Genomic DNA, 17,871 nt, shown 5'->3' with positions numbered 1-17,871 from the left:
AAAAAAGTCTTTCAAAAGGGATTTTTCTTCTCCTTCAGGTATTTACCAGGAGGAGTCAGCAAGAAAATAACCATGAGTCTTTCTTCCCCCCCACACACTCAGCAGCTGATTTTCCTGGGGAGGAACGGTGAAGGCAGGACTGCTGCCATAAGCATTGCTAAAGGAAAACCCCAGCAAAACACACTCACCTCTTCACTGTTCAGGAAAAGCAGACGGACAAGGAAAGGAAGGAAGAGAAAGGGGAAAGAGGAAAAAAGACAGTTCGTTAGCATCCTAACTGGAAACAAGCAGAAGAATCTTAACAAGCATAAAAGTTGGTGAACTTGAACAAAAGTTTTTAAATGCCAACAGTGTATTAGAGACAGAAAAATGGGAACTTACTCAGACATCTTGGTTTAGGTGGTTGTGAGCCTGAAATGAAAACCAAGAGAAAAAGTTTGCAATTATTTATGCTTGCGGTCACTTTTTTGTGAGTTTTAAACTCACTTGTTTTTTTTGTGGGTTTAAAAACAAAGCAAGACTCCTCTAGAAAATAAAAAGAGGAACAGGTCCGTTCTTATTTCCCAACTTCACAAATTTTTCATCATATAGGGAACTAGGCTGCAGTTTGTAGATGAGATGCAAACATCTCCTCATAGCAACACAAACCACAGCATCAAGGGACTTCTGGAAAAGACCAAATGGGGTCAAGCCAGAAAAAGAGTGATTGGTGACAGTGATTCCTGTAGGTAAGGTTCTTATCTGACCCCCACGAAACCATTTTATTCAATGAGGGAAGAAAAGGCAAAACCTATTTTCAGTTTGCTGCTTTACTTTGCCATTCAACTTTACTTTCACTTCATAAACAAGAAGGGTTCCAAAGCCTGCAAAGGGTTGGAAATGACCCCAGGTGACAAGGGATGCTGCTGCCAGTGTGTGCACTCATCCTCTGGGACAGGAGAGTCTGTTGCAGCAACCTCAGCACAGCTGGAAGTTGTGGTTCAGTTGATACAAGCACAAAAACTTCCCCAGGCAATCCCTTGCATTTGCTTTAAGTGGAAATTTTACACATACAACACAGTGTATTAGGGAAAAGATGGAAGAGCACCTTTGGTTTACTATAAATGATTTTGACATAAATAGAATATTATTTTTTTCTATCAGAACAATATCTACGTGCATCTCCCAGGCCTGTCCTTTGCAGAGCAGACAAGGCCCCCAAACGCAGCCTGGGCGGCTCAGTCAGGAGGGGAAGTGTTAATAGGGGCTCATGCCCGAGGCAGGAGGCACAGCTTGCAGAGCCAAGGAAACTTTATCCTGGAAAATGTGCGGGCCCATCACATTACTTCAGAGAGGAGGGGGGGGGGGAAAGTGCTTCTAAAAATGGCCAGGGAGCCGCAGAAGGAGCTGCAGCTGTCTCCTGGGACGGCCGCCGTGCCGCGGTGCCAGCCCCGTGACTGGGGAGGCGGCGGCGGTGCGGAGCGGGAGCCGCAGGTGGCGGGGCTGCAGCTGGGGCGGCCGGGAGCGGGGCTGTGTTAGCTGGCATCCCTCCCTGCCTGCCCCGCACACAGGAGCGGGGGCTGTGTTAGCTGGCATCCCTCCCTGCCTGCCCCGCACACACAGGAACGGGGGCTGTGTTAGCTGGCATCCATCCCTGCCCCGCACACACAGGAACGGGGACTGTGTTAGCTGGCATCCCTCCGTGCCTGCCCCGCACACACAGGAACGGGGGCTGTGTTAGCTGGCATCCCTCCCTGCCTGCCCCGCACACAGGAACGGGGGCTGTGTTAGCTGGCATCCCTCCGTGCCTGCCCCGCACACACACAGGAACGGGGGCTGTGTTAGCTGGCATCCCTCCCTGCCTGCCCCGCACACAGGAACGGGGGCTGTGTTAGCTGGCATCCCTCCCTGCCTGCCCCGCACACACACAGGAACGGGGGCTGTGTTAGCTGGCATCCCTCCCTGCCTGTCCCGCACACACAGGAACGGGGGCTGTGTTAGCTGGCATCCCTCCCTGCCTGTCCCGCACACACAGGAACGGGGGCTGTGTTAGCTGGCATCCCTCCCTGCCCCGCACACGCTCCCTCTCCGGCCACAGCGACACTAGGGAGCCCAGGGGACAGCGCCAGGCTGCAGCTCGCTGCCCACGATGTGGGCTTTGAATCACCTGCTCTGCAGGGGGGACATCATAAATTTGGATGTGGGTGCCTGTCCGAGGGTGTTTTCGGGCAGGAAGGCACTGCAAGGGCCGGGTAGCGAGCTGGAGGAAGGGGTGTGAGTAGCGAGCACAGCCGAGTCACAGCAGGCAAGGATCCTGAATCCTATGGCCCCGTGGAGGTCAGCGCTAGGCTCCACTTGCCCTCGCCAATCAAACTGAGAGCAGAGCCAGCCAAGGCAGGGGAAAGCATGAAATCAGAAAGAGAAAAGCTCACTGGAAGAGACAGAGCAAACCTTTCCAATGCACAGACCCTCTCCAATAAGCAAAGGATGGAGGAATTGTTATTCGCGTCCCTGTTTCTCCCAGCAGGCCACCTCCACCTGGTATTTATCTCCTTAATACTCGGGTAAGTAAATCTGCTCTCCCATCACTCCCTAAGAGCAAGCTGGGCCGTTAGGAGATACACAAAAAGGCTCACCCAAGTCTGGAGGAAATCAGAGTCGTGCAGGCTGGACGGGATGGACAGACGAGCCGCAGGCAGCTGCCTGAGTAAGGAGGTATAAAAGGGCTTCTCGGGTGGCTCAGCAGAAAATCCACCTTCTCTTTAAGGGCATGGAGACCTCCTCAGACCAATGATGTGCAAGAGTCCGCCGTGCACCTCCCTTGGCTGGGGCAGGCCAGGCCGGCAGGAGAACAGGAGAGGGCAGCCCCCAGGGAAGGAGGGGTGGGGACGAGGAGGAGGAGAACATCTTCTACCCGTGGGATCTGGAGGGGCTGGGGAGGTGGTTTTGCTCAGAAGTGCCAAGCAGGGAGCCTTCCTCTCCCTTCTCCTGCCACCAACCAGTCAAAATAGATATGGCTTCAACTCTGTGGGATGCCCAAACTCCCTGCACACAGCCATCCATCTGCAAGGCCTCTAATTAAAATTTCCCCTTGGATACACGGTGGCTTATCCATGGACACGGGCATGGCTCAATTTGCCTTCAAGGGCTTGGGAGCAACTCTGCCCTTCAGGAAGGAAGACAGGAAAGAGCTTGCACCCCAAATATCCACTGCCAACAGCATAGGCAAGAGCAATCCCTTAATAAGCCATCCAGCACTAGCATGCTTTTTAAACCTCAGTTATTTCCCTCACACAGTAAATACCTGTAGCTCTTCCCTGTGTGAAATATTTCAACACAATTCAGTTTTTTAAAAAAAAAAACAAGCTGTGGATCTGCTGCAGGCAGCCTCAAGCCCCAAATCCAGCTGGGGGCTGGGCAGAGGCAGCAATGCATGGGGGAGCAGCCCCATGCTGACAGCAAGAAGGGTAATCCCCTCTGTGGGATGACCCAGACCCATATCTCCATGGATCTGAAGGAGAAGCAGGTGGAAACGTGGCTGGAAATATTCCTCAGCCCTTGTCACAGCATATGTAGAGCATGTGTGTAGGGGATCCCATGGAAACAGGGACCCAAACAGCTCCTGCTCTCCTCCCCCAGGCCAGGCGCTCCCTCCTCTTCCAGCCGGGGCTTTTTAGGCTGATTCAGACATGGCCCTGACAATATTTTGCAGGCGCCTCCCAGACATTATAGAGATAGTGGCAAATCCCTTGCTGCAGGCTTCCTGTTTCACCATGCTCAGCACCACACAAGGGGTGCTGCAGGTGCTATTGGAGGATGAGCAAGTCCTTGGTATGGAGCTGATGTCTCTCAGAGATTTGCCTGGAAAAGCCCCTATCATGGGCAAGGCTGGGCCTGCTTGGACCCACATGTCCCACTTGGGGTATGTCCCTTGGAAATGCTGCAGCTACACATTCTGGCCTCTGCTGGCCCATCAGTCCTCCAGAGAGAAACTCAGCTCTTGGTGGAGGAATCAAAACTGGGGGAGTTCTCCACTAAAAATTCCCCACAGGCAGGGAGTTTCTTCAGCTCTGTGAGAGGAAGGCATCCTGGACCTCCTGGAGTCCAGGCATGCAGCACAGCAAAAGAGATCTGCTCAGAATTTCAAGGGTGTGGTTATCACCTTGTGACAGGAAAGTGTTGGCCTGATATAGTGGAAGAATTAAATTCAAAGAAAGAATCCCATGACCAAACAGGCCAACAGGAGTGTTTGAAAGATACAGGAGGAGTGGATGGTGAGGTGTGGTGAGCATGAGCAGAAGGTCGAGTCTCCAAGCCTGCAGAAGGCTTTCCATGGAGCTGCCTTGCACAGGGGTTAAGCTGGAAGGCAGCTCTCCCAGAAAAAGAAAGAAGCAGCAGACTTAAATGGCATGAGGAAGAAACCCAGTGAGGAAAAGGAAGAACAGAAAAACAAAGTTAGAAGCCATGGCTAACATTAGGAAAGACAGAAATTTCCAAAGGAATTATTTAAGCGTTTGAGTGATGAAAGAACAAGTTTCTTGCAGAAAAGCTCAATGAAGGCATAAGGAAGCTCCAGGCACATCCTTCAAAGAGGTGTTTGGCTCTGAATATTATGTATTAGTGAGGTAATTAGGCAGGGGCCAGGAATGGATGCACTGTTCATACTTGGGTACTTTCCTATGGAGCATCTGACATTGCTCCTTTCTCTCATTTCCCCCACCTGAGCTAGAGGAATGCACCATCGTTGTGGGCCACCATTCCCAGGGCAGTTCCACCATCCTTGAAGGTCAGACAGAGGGAAGACCTGTCACACACAGGAGATTCTGCACGATGTTTTAGAGACTCAGGTGCAGCTTTTTTGGGCCAGGCTCCTCCACAGAATCACTACGTGTTGGAAGCATGAGGCTGGTGAATCCATGCAAGCTGTTCCTCATGACATTCTCCTACACTTTACACCTTGCCTCCTCTTCGACATCCCACAAGGATCAAGTGGAAAGGCACTATGACACCAGATGATGCTGTGCCTTATTTCCAAGGATGACACTGTTAGCAAAACACAAGCATGCTACTCCGCAGCAATGGTGATCACAGTAAAAGTTCAGGCAAGATCACTGGGGAAACCTGTATTTGGCTGCCCTTTGCTTTCCCAAAATCACATTGCACCAAAGCCAAGCACATGGCTCCCATCCTGTCCAGGACATACCCACTCCCCTGCAGTGTGTCCCTAAAATGTGTCCCCATTTCTCTGCTTCTGTTGACACCAACCCCCAGGAACTCTACCATCACTTTCACATCTTTGTGCCAGTGCTGTCCTACATCCCACAGCTGCAGTCACCTCATTTGCCCATGCAATGGGATTAAGGTTTTTGGCTGTTCCTGTACAGGGCAGCTGCCAACCAACAGAGCCACCCTGTGTGTTTAGCTCCATGCTGTCTTCCTTGACAGAGAGTGCTTCAGGCACATGATGTTGATGCCCTTAGGCTCCAAACCCACCAGCAGGTCCTGATGACACTCCTCATGTTCAGAAGATACATCACAAACTCATAAGCTGACAGCTGCTTCATGCTGTGTTTGACCATCAGCTACACCATGATGCACACAGGACCCTGGGAGAAGCCATCCCAGCAGTGGATGAGGGCACAATTCCCTTTTTCTGGTGAGACTTTGATGTCCCACAACCAGGGCTACCCCATTCCATGACAGTGCCCATGGAGCAGAGCCCAGATGCCAGCCCTGAGGTGTGAGCAGAGCCCTCTCTGTGGCAGAGGCAGGGAATGGCAGTCAGGCTGCCATTGCTGGTCAGGCAGCTCATGTCAGGGAAGCTGCCACTGCTGAAGCTGCCACTGCTGTTCTGGCACAGCCCTGCCCACTGTTGATGTGCCCCAGGTGGATGCAGGCAGTTACCTGAGTGATGATGGGTCCTGTGAAGGGGCAACACACAGGTTTCTGACCAGTGGGTTCCTTGGGATGCGGCTTTTTCTTGTTCCTCCTGAGAGATTTCTTGGAGCTGGCATGTGGTGCAGGGGGCTGAAATTGGGCTCACAACAGCAGCAAAAAGAGGGACAAGTGAAAGGAGAGCTTGGCCTTGAAGGGGAGTCTGCTGGAGAAGGCAGGGGAGGAGCAGGGGTGGGACTGGATCTGTGGGCCTGCATCAGGGACCCCATGTTGTGGACTGCCCCTCTGCTCTCAGCCTCTTCCATCTGCCAAACAGTATTAAAAAAAAGGACTGGTGACACCACAAAAAGTCATCTCTGCAGCTGCATGAGTGAGGAGACATGCAGACCAATCTTGCTGAAGCAGCCATTGCCTCCTGCTGAGGGTGCTAAGAAGAGTGACCAGGGTATCTTGCCACGTTGCAGGACCATGAACACCACATCCCCACCCTTCTCTTCATTCACTTCACTTTTATACTCACCAACTTTGGACAAGTGCCTGTAGGAACAGAACAACTCCCTATGGACACACATAAGTACTCACACATGGCTGCTTTCAATATATACATTGGCCTTGAAGAGAAACAAGGCATTTTAATGATCCCTTCCACTCCAAAGGGACACTCTTTGGTGTGGGCTTCCAGAAGAGTTTGCAGCTCACTGCAAAGCTGGAGCCTGGAGGAAGGGCGGCGTTTCAAAATGAAAAGACAAAAGGGTGAAGAGAGGCTTGAGGGAGAGGGCAAAAACCAGAAAACTGCTCTGGAAGAAGTAAGTCCCTTCTGGCCATGGTAGCACACAGGGGCTTCAGTCTCCAGTGAGGGAGAGTCTGTGTTCATAGCCAGGGTTAAGATCACACAGTTCCCAGCACAGCCCTGGGCACAAACCTCACTCCTCTGAGGAGCTTTTCTCACTTCTGCCTTGGACTCTTCCACAGTGTGGCCCTTCCTTCATGACCCCAGGCTGAGTTGGCAGCCCCCTGGAAAGTGAACACCTCTTGAACAGGCACTGGTCCGTGCCCAGGCCTTCAGTATTTAATGTGTACAGGAGGTGATCCCTCTGGAATTTCCACCCAGCCTGCCCCTGGATAGTGTTACCCAAGTGACCCAACACCTGATCACAATCCTTCATATGTATGCACATCCTCAAAGCCTGGTTAAGACCAGGGTATGACCCAGAACGTGTCTGGAGAACAAGCTGAGACCTCTGTGTGCTCAAATTATGAAACATGTCTTTGCTCTCAAAGGTCTTCTAGGCTCTCTGTGCCAAGACAAAGCAGCAGCAAGAACATGGTGATAGTTAAAAAAAAAAAGGCCACAGAGCTCAAGAAAAACTGATAAATCACAAAGCTCCACTCTCCCCAAGGTCAGCAATTGCTCTACTAGTAGCCATGGAAGGAATGATTCCCCAGAATTTATCCATTCCAAGCACACTGGCTTTTTGTAAATGCTGTGTGACCCCAGACACTTGATTTTACGAAAATAACAACTGTCAGCTGCAAAGACTCTTGGCAGCCTCACCTACAGGCACACATTGAGAAAGCCTTGGGAGAACACAGCTGCAAGGAGATGAGCCTATGGAAGTTCTTCTGGAGGTGCTTCTCATTCAGGTCTGGCAATGGAGGGGATGAGCTCAGAGTAGGAGAGGGCTGCACCAGGAAAACTAAACACCAACCCCATTGAGCATCTCTCAAGAGCATCCCCAAAGCAAATTAATTCACAGAGTATCTGGGACATGAATGTTCTTTTACGAAGGCAGGCCTGAGTTTAGCACATGTGCAAAAGTTGGGTGTGGTGTGGGATGAGTGCATCCAAAGCAGAGAAACCTCAGCAGAGACCTTTGCAGGTTCGAACACATCCTCTGTCACATCCAGAGTGAACACCAAAGCCAAGTGTTTTAACTGGACTGTCTTCAGTGAAAACCATGATTCAGGCTTCTATGTTTAAACTGCTCTGACTTGTATGTAAAAGTTAAGAGGAAAATGCTCTCTATCCAGGGCAAAAGCAGATGCCAGCTGGGCTGGTTTCCACAAGAGACAGGCACCTCTTTCATGGGCTCTTCACTGGCTCTTCCAAGGGGCCAGTGTTTCTTTCACTAAATCAGCAATGACTGGTTCACAACTCAGAGTGCCTGTTTCCCACAGAGAGCTTTCCAGGCCAGACAAGGACATCTGGAATGTCCATGTTCACGGGCAGAGTGATGAAACACTTGTTTGCAAACCCACCATCTTCCCAGATGCTGCTCACAGAACGTAAAATACGACATGGGTTGGGTTGTTTGCAGGTCAAGGCCTCTTTTCAGCTGAAGTTAAACTTCTCTTCCTCACCGACTCTGTTTGTTTCTGCAACTGAGTGGCAATAAGTGCATGCCTGGAGGGGTTTCATCACCTCTCTGTGAAGTCAGCAAAGCTAGTTGAGAAATTCCCATCTTGTTGACATGCAACAAGCCATCACTGATGGGTACCCATTCACCCATTTGGAACACCAAACTTCTTCAGGGAATACTTTTTGCCCAGCAGCATGACAGCTATGAAATCGTCATGCTGCTTCTCCTTTGGTTCCATCCGGCCTAGACCTGAAATCTGGAGAAATGAGAAGTCTGTTTTTTCCTGGTCTGCCCACAAAGTTCAAATTGGAACTTTAGGAAGCACCTCTGTGCACCATTATTGTTCCTGCTTCTCAGACTGGACTGTCTGGGGCTTCTAGCCCTCCCTTCCTGCCCATGCAGGGCAAGGTGCATTGAGATGTAAAGCTGTCCAAACAATATTTCTGTATCCAGAAGCAAAACAAGCCCAACCTGGGGCAGGAACAGTCCCAGATACAAGAACCCCAGCAGCAGTCAGAGCAGGGGAAAGGGTCTGAGAAAAGGGAGGAGAAAAAAGGGGGAGAAAAAGGCAGGAGAAAGAGGATAGAGAAAGGAAACTAAGGATAAGGAGTTGGGGCTTTTAAAAAATAAGCCCATGCATGACATTTTGCCCATAAAATTGCAAGGCATAAAGATGCTAGCTAAGGAATATTTATAAAGCAGGCATGCTTGCTCCTAGTGAGAAGAGCTTAGATACTCTCCAGCTCTCAAAAACTCTCAGACTAGCCAAAAATCTGTGGCTGGAGGACAGCCAGCCCATACCCAGGCCGAATGATGACAGCCCGTAATGATTTTTGTCTCACTGCAGACGACTGGTGACAAGCACATACGAGGCTCAGCCTTCTCCTTGTGCAGCCCTCCCATTTGATTTCCTTGAGTGCAGGGACAAATAACAAAAAAATCACTGAATGAGGGAATAATTAATTTTGGAGGGGCTGCTGGAGGTCAGAAGCCTTGGATCTGGATGTAAATAATTGAGATTATAAATCTTAATAACAAACACTTCCATTTTCAGTGCTTCTTGTGTCTTTTAAGACCTCTGCTTGGCCCAAGCCCTGATTTTTGCCCTGCCATGCTGCTAATTAAATGCAGAGAGAGAAACTCCTCAGCCACTACCTGGGCACCTTGGATGGACTGGATGCCTGCTTTTGCCCCCCCTTAACCACCAGCAAAACCCTCTTTGCCCCTGTGGTGCAGGATCAGGCAAGGGCTGGCTCCTGCCTCCTGGCAAAAGCCCCTCAGACACCTCCAGCATTGCCACACGGCTACCAAGGGGCTGTGCAGCCATGGGAAGGGGCTCGCACAGCATCGCTGCTTTCTCTCCCTATTGAACACGGGCTGCATCTCCAGAAGAAGAAATCGTGGCTGGTGAGGCTCCAATGGGGCCACGGACCCGATGACACAGAGACCCAGCTCAGAGCACGTCCTGCCCTGCCCTCTAGATGCAGGCACGGGAATGCAGCACAGACAGAAGCTGAGGAGGAGCTGGTTTCCCCCCTCCTTTACTTCTCTTCTTGCCTCATCTTCCACCCTCCAAAGTGCAGGAGGAGCATTGGTGAGGCAGAAGATGCTCAGACATCTGGCTTTGATCGATGAGGGACAGCCACCCCTGCCAAGGCCACAGGGAGGTGAAAAGGAGGTGGCTTGCACACGAGACAGAGCTGTCTGCCTTCCTGCAAGCAGGCTCCCGAGCAGGCTGTGTTCATTTGGGGTGAAATAAGGCATGAAATGAAGCCCAGATCCACCAGCCCTGCTTCAAACAGCTGCCAGCAGATACTAAGAGGATCCTGCCAGAGGAGGAGAGTGCTCAAAGCCGTGCTGTAAGCACTCAAGGCTTACTAAGAAGGAGAAATGATGACAGAGGGGAAAAGCAGCCTTGGCGGTGCATTAAAAACTGGAGCTGGGTGGAGAACATCCCCACCTGCTCGCCTCTCCCTCCTGAACAAACAACTCGGTTTGCTGAGATTTACTGCACAAAGGCTCTCTCCAGGTTGCCCCGAGCCAGCCCAGCTGGGTGCTCACTCCCACATTCCCTGGCCTTTCCCCTAAAAGCACCACGGGCTCCCCTCTCCAGCCCTGCTCACCCAGCACTGCGCTGCCGATCCGGGCACCGAGCAAGGCCAGAGCTGGAGAGACAAGGGGCAGGCACTGGTGTGGGGAGTAAGTAATGGTTCTCAAGGAGGGGCTGTCTCTGCACCTCCTTCAACTGCATCTGTTTTGGGACTAATATGCACATATTTTTATGCCCAGCTCTGTAAATTATGCAGTGAACCTCAAGGCTGTGACTTCAAAATAGGGGGACTGGAAAAAGCACACATACACACACGCAAAAAAATAAGAACTGCCTGTTCCAAAAGCCATTTCTGGATGCTGCATGGCCCTAAATCACCACAACAGCATCACCAAAAACCAACCTGGCAATAGATTTGGAACCTCAAACCCAATTCAGAGATGTTCCCTTCTGCACAGCCTGTTCTAGGCTGATTCTAATGTTGAGACTGAAGGCTGAGGCTTTAAAACATCCCTTTACAAGTCTTTCTCAGGTGACTGATTTCCTCCTCCATCTCATTAGCGGCTGCCAGCAGATGCTGTTTCCCCAGCAGAAGCCACACTTCACTTGTTACAGTCATCTCCAAACCACCCTGTCATTTCTCCCCTCCTCATGGCCACAGCGAAGCCTGGAGAATATTCATCAGGAGGCAGACACAGCAGCAGCTTTTTATGGTTAAGCTCAGGTCATTAATCTCTATTGAGACTTTTCATAATCTTCCTCAGCTTCGTGTTTGTTTAACTGTTGGATAGTTGCTCTGTGGAGCTCTGGGTAATCACAGATTAAGTGCTTTTTAATATTAATAGCTTTTCATTAATGTGCCAGGCTCTCTCCCCTCCAGAGTCCAGGCAATAACTATTAGCACTGAGCCTGCAGCTCCCTGTGGTGAAAAGGGCTTTTTTCTTTGGGGCCAAAATTCCACAGCATGAGCACAGATCTTGTGTTCTGCGGCTGCTTTGTAGCAGAAGGATTTTAGAACAGGAACAATTCCCAGTGCAGGGAGCTTCCTCCTGCAGATGGCTCAGAGAAGCTGCTCTGGAGTCACCCCAAAGTGCAGCATGCTCAAGGGCATGTAGCAGCACCGCTTCAATGCCCTCATCCTTCTAGGAGAGATCTTTGCTTACATAGCCCCAACACCAAGGCACCACAAAGCAGGGTGGGGCAGGACATGTGGCCACAAAAAACCTCCCAGATTAAACATGAAACCTGCCCAGAAGTGACGTGAGGCTGCAAGCCAGCCTTTCCCAGGGTGGTGTGATGACAGTATGAAAGCAAGAGCCCCAGCCCCTCCACCCTGGCAGGGCCTCCAGGTGCCAGAGGTGCAAACCTTGCTGTGCCACTCGTGTAGGACCATGTGAGGCAAAAGGAGCTGACACTGTGCACCTTCATCCATGTGGTAACAGGGCTGGCCACTGGTGAGTGCCAGAGCCCAAGTCACATCTTAGTGTGCACAAATCATCATGGGCTGAGAACGGGCTAAGTGTGGAGCCACACTGCTTCTCATTTAGCCTGTACCAGGACACAGAGCACACACTGCAGAGGCACTAAAGAGCTAGTCCAACATCTCCAACACCTTCCTCATCCACCTGTATTCCTTCTCTCAAGCCTCTTACATTCTTCAATATCTTGGTCTTGTTTAAAAGCCTTCACAGGAAACATGAACACACTTCTTGCCAAGTTATTCACCTCTAAAGAAACTTCCTACCCATGCCACCAGCATGTTAACCCTCTGCTTTATAAATATCAATGGACTCTGTTTTGCATGAGCCTGAAGCTCTGTGTATTTCCCCTCCAGCCCAAGAGCAGTTGGGATGAGCTGGCTCAGGCACCCATGACATCCCCTCTAGCACCCTCTGCTCCATGTCCAGCCCTCCCCTGGGATGCTGAGCTGCCCTGTCCCAGGTGTAACACACAGCACAAGCTGCACCAGCAGCCAGATCATCTCCTGGCCAGAAGGAGTCCCAGTCCCCTCTTTGCTGACGATGAGCTGGGACCAACATGTCCAGGGCTTGCTGAGCAGAAGCCCCTCACTCCTCCACAAGCCCACCATCCTGCTCCCTGGCTGGAGGAGGAGACCCCCACTATCTGGAGTGCAGGGGCAGCTTGAGGTGGGACTTCAGTGCCAGGGCTTTGTCCACCACCTCTGGGGGCTGCAGGATGTGCCACTGGGCCAGGGGCCGGCGGGGGTTGGACAGCATGTCGGACCAGTGCCGCAGCTGGTTGCCCGTGGCTCGGCAGCCCAGGAGGAGTTTGCCAATGGGCTCATTCTTGGTCACTTTGTCATGATCCCAGACGGAGATGACCACGTCCACATTCTGGGGGGGGACACAAGAAAGAGGGTCAGTGGGAAGAGGTTTGCTGCAGTGGGGACCTGCTCAGCCCCGGGCACTTCAGGGAAACCCACCTGGATCTGACTGAAAGGCACCTCAAAAACAAACACTTCGTTGAAGTAAGGGCTTAAGGTGTTTTTCTTCACACTTGTCCTTTTTTTTTTCCATTTCTTCCTGTTCAGTATGAGATGCACCTTGACAAAAGGATCTGAAGAGAGAGAGGGCACACCTGGCACAAGTGGCAGTTTTTGACTGAGGAACTCAGCCACTAAACAGCTTTCCTCAGCCATTCCCAAGGAGACCATGGCATCCCACTTGTCACTCCTCATGGTGACACAGCCACCTCAGAGCTCGCTTCCTCCTGCCAAGCTCCCTGTACAATCCAGCCATGACATCTCCTCCTAGGAGACACCTCCAGTAGTGCTCAAAGCTGGAGTATTTGTGCTGGGAGTCAGCCAAGGGCTGAATATGGTGGTCGCAGCAGGAAGCAGGTCTTAACACCAAGAGTTTTCAAGGCTTTGCAGCTCTAGGTGCCACCATTGAGGCCTGGGCAGGAATAGGAAGGTCTGAGCACAAGCAGCCCCTGAGAGTGACTGCCTCAGAGTCCTGAGAGGACTGACCTGAGAGTCCATCAGAGTCCATCCGCTTCAGCTGCCTGGCTTCCAGGATGAGCACGGTCAGCTTGCCGGTGCTGGGGACGTAGCGCAGCGAGAAGCAGATCTCACCCAGATGCTCCTCCTGATGGAGAGATGCCAGTAATTAGTGCCAGGCAAAGGAGCCAGCTCACCTGAGGCTGGAGTACCCGGCTGGCCCCAGGTTTCCTGAGTCTCCCCCACTCTCGAGCTTGCCCCTAAGGGCTTACTTCCTGGGGAGGTGGCAAGCCAAGCAACAGCACATCCTTCCCAGCAGTTTCCCACCCACCAGGACCAACCTCCACTTTACTGGCCACCGCCAGGTCACTCCACTGCTCGATGACATGCTGCAGGTCGACACTGGCCAGGGGCAGCCGGACCTCACCAATGATGTCATGCTTGGAAAAGCGATTGAAGTCATAGATCTGCATCACCAGTGTGGATTCAGACACCTCAGCCTGGGGTACCTGCAGGGGAGGACCCAAAAGCCTGGACTCACTCCTCAGTGGTGGCCCTGTCCCATGAGGGTATTCCTCTCTCGCATTCCTGGTCCTGACTGTGCAAGCATCTCCTAGAATTGAGAGGCTTTTGTCCAGGGAGCAGTGTCTATGCAACACTCTTGATGGGACCAGAAAAACATCACTGGCTTTGGTTTGTACCTGGAAAGTGAAGCTCTCGTTGAAGATGGGGTTCAGGGTTTTGCGGTAAACCTTGGTCTCATATCTCTTCTTCCTATCAGACATTAGGTAGACAATCACATATGGGTCAGATGTACCTCCGCTGTCCATGGCCTTCAGCTCAACTGCCTGCTTCACACCAACCTTCAGCTGGAGAGGAGTGAGGACAAGGTCAGCGGGTGGAGAAGGATGGGGTCAGGCAGCTCAGTGGGGGCTCAGTGGGAAGTGAGTGCAACACTGAGGAACGCCTTGACACCATGCAGGCCTGAGAGCTAGTGGGCTGCAGGCAGGGGCGAGAGGGCATGTCCACCTCAGTGGGCAGCAAAGAGTGGCCATGCAAGAGCATGGCTTTTTCCCTGCTGTGCCATGGCCATGAGCATCCCCACCTCCTGCATGCGGAAGTTGTACTCCAAGGAGTACTGCAGCTTTCCTCGTCGCTTCTGCTCTACTGCCTGCTCCAGGTCCTCCATCTCGGGCTGCACCTGTGGCAGAGAGCAACACTCAGCCATGTCCCTGCCATGCTGTGCTCTCACCATGCCTGGGGCCGGGCAGTGCAGCAGCAAACACCTCAGGGGGAGGGAGGGAGAGGAGATTGAGGGGAAGGCAGCACGCACAAGGTTGATCGTCGTGGGGTTGCTGACAGTGCACAAGCCGATTCTCTCCTTCTTCTTGGGCTTCTTCTTGGTACAGCAGCACTTGATGATGCAGATGAGGAAGAGGAGGAGGAGAATGGCCCCTGCCACAGCCACGGTGATGAGAGCCCATTTGGGTACTGGTGCGATGTTAAGGGAGTGGAGTTGGATAGAAGAGTTAAAACCAAGCAAAACATACAGAGTACATTTAAACCTCTTCCTGGTCCTTCAACATTAAGGAGTTGTACTTTCAAAATTGCCCCTAGAATCCTAGACAGGCCCATGCAGGGAGACTGAGACTGAAAACCATTCCCCAAATGGGTAGCAAAGATACCCTCTGCTCCTGAGGCAGTGTGGTACTACTCTGCAGTAATACCTCCCTGATGGAGCCCACTAGAAAATGGAATTTGAAGGGAGGATGAAATGAATACCCAGCCTCAGAGTCCAGCAGCCCCAGCAGGTAATGCTGCCTGGGAGAGGAGGGCAAGAGACGCTGTACTCACATGGAATCCAGCTAAGCCAGCTGTCCAGGGAGCCTGGCCAAGCTGTGGTGGTGATGCTGGTGTGTGGGGAGGCTGTAGTCCTGCCCTTCCTGGCTGCCACTGCCATGGCTAATCTGGGGTGACCTGGGAACACAGGCAAAATTAGCAGGGTGGGGATTTCCTCTCCAGCAGCCCATGTGCTGTCCGTAGCCCAGGGCTCTAATGAGAACAAACACAATTAAAATATAGAGCTCAGGGTAAGCGATTAGAGCTTGGCCACATTGACAATGAGATGTGAAATGGAGCGGGAGGGAGCTGCGGGCAGGGAGGGCTCTGCACCAGCCGGCCCCTCCCATGCAGCCTTCTCCTTCATATCCTTGCAATTCTGCCTGCTGAAAGCAGAGAGATTGGGGCTCCAGGGCGCTTTGAGAAGAGGAATCACTTGGCTGCAGGGAACAAAAGCCAAGAGCTGTTTTGTGCTGGCTCCTCCCTGGCCAGGCAGACTGAGCTGAAGGGTTTGCTCAGCTCCAGGAGAGCCCCATCATCAGCTAACACCCCTTTTTGGCTATTTTCCCTAAGGTAAGGTTGGCTCCTGGGCTTGCAGGAGCTGGTGGCGGTGCTGTCACCGGGCTGGGGCCACATCAGCTCAGAAACTTTCCGTGAGCTCGGCCTGTGCACATGGCAACGCTGACACAGCCTCAGGGAAGGCTTCAAATTTAAAGCAGGATGGTTTTACAGCATTGCTTTCCCCATGGCAGAGCTCTTATTCTAGCATGAACACTTCCTCATAACCAAATTCCTTTCGCGTCAGCGGACAGGTGTGCCACGACACGGGTGGCACCCAGCCCTGGTGCCCGGGCTGGCAGCTCTGTGCCAGGGGCTGCCTAGCCTCCTGCCCGGCCTGGGTCCTGCTCAAGCAGCCAACTCCACCTCGCTCTGCCCATCCCAAGGTACTCCTTGCATGGGGATCCTTCCCTGGGAGCAGGGAACCACATCTGCAGTTCCCTTTGCTGATCCTGCAAAGCCAGCAAGCACCCTTTCTTTTTCCAGCAGTGTGCTTTGCTGCATGTGGGTATGGGGCTGGACAGACGTGGGAATTGCTGTCACCCCTGTGCTGTCATTGCTGGGACAATGAGGAGCAGGTTAAATGACTCGTCCAGGGCCACCAGGGACTTCTGTGTCATTGGACACCCGCAGCATCGCTCAGATATTTTAGAGGTGCCAGGCTGCAGCTTTGGAGTGAAGGGCGGACAGGACAGCACAGGCAAGCAGGCATCTGCCCAACACACAATTTAAAGTGCCAGTGCATTCTGTCCGCCACAGGCTGTGTCACATTAGTCTAACACTGACCCTGGTTTAAAAAAACCTTTATCCCAACCCCAAAGAATGAACTGAGCTACCGTTTTGGGAATGATGGGGACAGCCCTGCTGCAGTCTGGCACCAGAGGCAAAGTCTCAGTGGGCAGTCTGCTGGGAGCATCGAGCATCCATGTTCCTGGAAAAGGGGCTGGGGGAACCCTGACTCTCGCTCCCACCCTGAGCTGATGGGGTTCCCAAATCCAGACTTACCCATAGGTGTCCTTCGCAGCGTCAGCTGGCCCTCCCTGCTGCCCAGGCTCCAGTCAAGCCAGCACATGTGGCAGGGACATGCTGTGGGTGAGATGGGAGCCCAGCGGGCACGCAGCTGAGGGTGCAGAAGGGATGGTGGCTGCACTGCACAGCCCAAACAGGAAAGTCTGCTTTGCCAGCTCAGGAGCCAGGTGGCCCCAGCAGCTCTGCCAGCCCCACCTCGCCGCTGACCCAAGCCGTGTTCATGCAGGCGAAAAGCCAGCGGGGAACTCCCTGCTGGACCAGGAAGCAAAACCTGCCCTCCTGCCTGCCAGAAGCTGGAGGGCATTGCTGTTCCACTTCAGGCACTGGGAAATTCACTTCTCCAAGTTATCCCTGCAGCGATGCTGGGCTGGACTGTGTGGCTGCAGGCACAGCACAAGGGAATGGACACTTTCAAGGGGATGGGTGCATGACTGCATCCATCCCTGTTGATCTCTGCCCTTGGGAAGCCCAGCTCCTTGGCCCTCAGGGCATGCACTGTGTGAGGGCCTGTAAAACGTGTGTGTGGGTGAACAGGAATGCTCTACTGCAACATGGCAGGAAGGACAGACAGGACAAGGGGATACTGCTTGGGTGGTTTCATCCTCCAGCGCCAACAGAAGCACCAGGCACACAGCCAGGAGCAATTTCACAGGCTTCCATTGCATTAAATTTATGCTTGTAAACTTCTTCCCTTGCTGCCAATTCAGCAAAGTTTGCCCAAAACCTGCCCTTATCGCCACATAAATTTGGGGTGGTGTCAGAAGCAGGGAGCCATACTGCAAAACTGCCAGTGTCTAGTGGCTGAGGTAGTGATGGGAAATGCCCCAGAAACCAGACCTGTCCCAGCTCTGCCCCACCACCCTGACTCACCAGTTCTTCCAGATTTTCACATGGCTACCAAGGCATTGCCACAGTGGGTGCCTAGCCACAGGAGAGGGGCCAGGGCTGCCCTTCAGCCACCCAAAAAATAGCCACACTCACAAGGGCCTTGCACTCATGATGTTCAGGAAAGCACCATCTCCAGGAGCAGGAGATGCATGAATGATGCTGCAGGAATGATGCTGCAGCAAACCTCTGGGAGAACTTTTTGCTCTAAACTGGAAGTCCCAAGGTATGCACAAGAGAAATGCAATATGGGGTTGGGGGAATAGGGAATATTAAATCTTCCAGGGAAAGGGGGTCTGCATATGCACACTAAAAGC

General features: G+C 52.4%; 1 protein-coding gene across 2 annotated transcripts; it reads right to left on the bottom strand.

Moving 5' to 3' along the window:
- Positions 1-376: 376 nt before the first annotated feature.
- Positions 377-16,860, bottom strand: SYT8 (synaptotagmin 8). 2 transcript variants are annotated; one of them, XM_005486557.2, is made up of 10 exons: positions 16,646-16,858; positions 15,098-15,220; positions 14,577-14,734; positions 14,349-14,444; positions 13,945-14,112; positions 13,585-13,752; positions 13,274-13,391; positions 12,728-12,861; positions 2,616-12,638; positions 377-411 (listed from the first exon to the last, which is right to left on the bottom strand). In XM_005486557.2, exons 1-9 carry the CDS (start codon positions 16,710-16,712, stop codon positions 12,405-12,407), a joined length of 1,266 nt encoding a protein of 421 aa, XP_005486614.2. In that variant the 5' UTR covers positions 16,713-16,858; the 3' UTR covers positions 377-411; positions 2,616-12,404. The 2 variants fall into 2 exon arrangements, with proteins under 2 accessions (XP_005486614.2, XP_074399411.1); XM_074543310.1 differs by lacking the exon at positions 14,349-14,444 and having other exon boundaries at positions 16,646-16,860.
- Positions 16,861-17,871: the final 1,011 nt, after the last annotated feature.

Source organism: Zonotrichia albicollis, chromosome 6 (genome assembly GCF_047830755.1).
Source record: "Zonotrichia albicollis isolate bZonAlb1 chromosome 6, bZonAlb1.hap1, whole genome shotgun sequence".
Taxonomy (NCBI): Eukaryota; Metazoa; Chordata; class Aves; order Passeriformes; family Passerellidae; genus Zonotrichia; species Zonotrichia albicollis.
The sequence above is the reverse complement of the archived record's forward strand: the minus strand, read 5'-3'. Positions and strand labels throughout refer to the sequence as shown.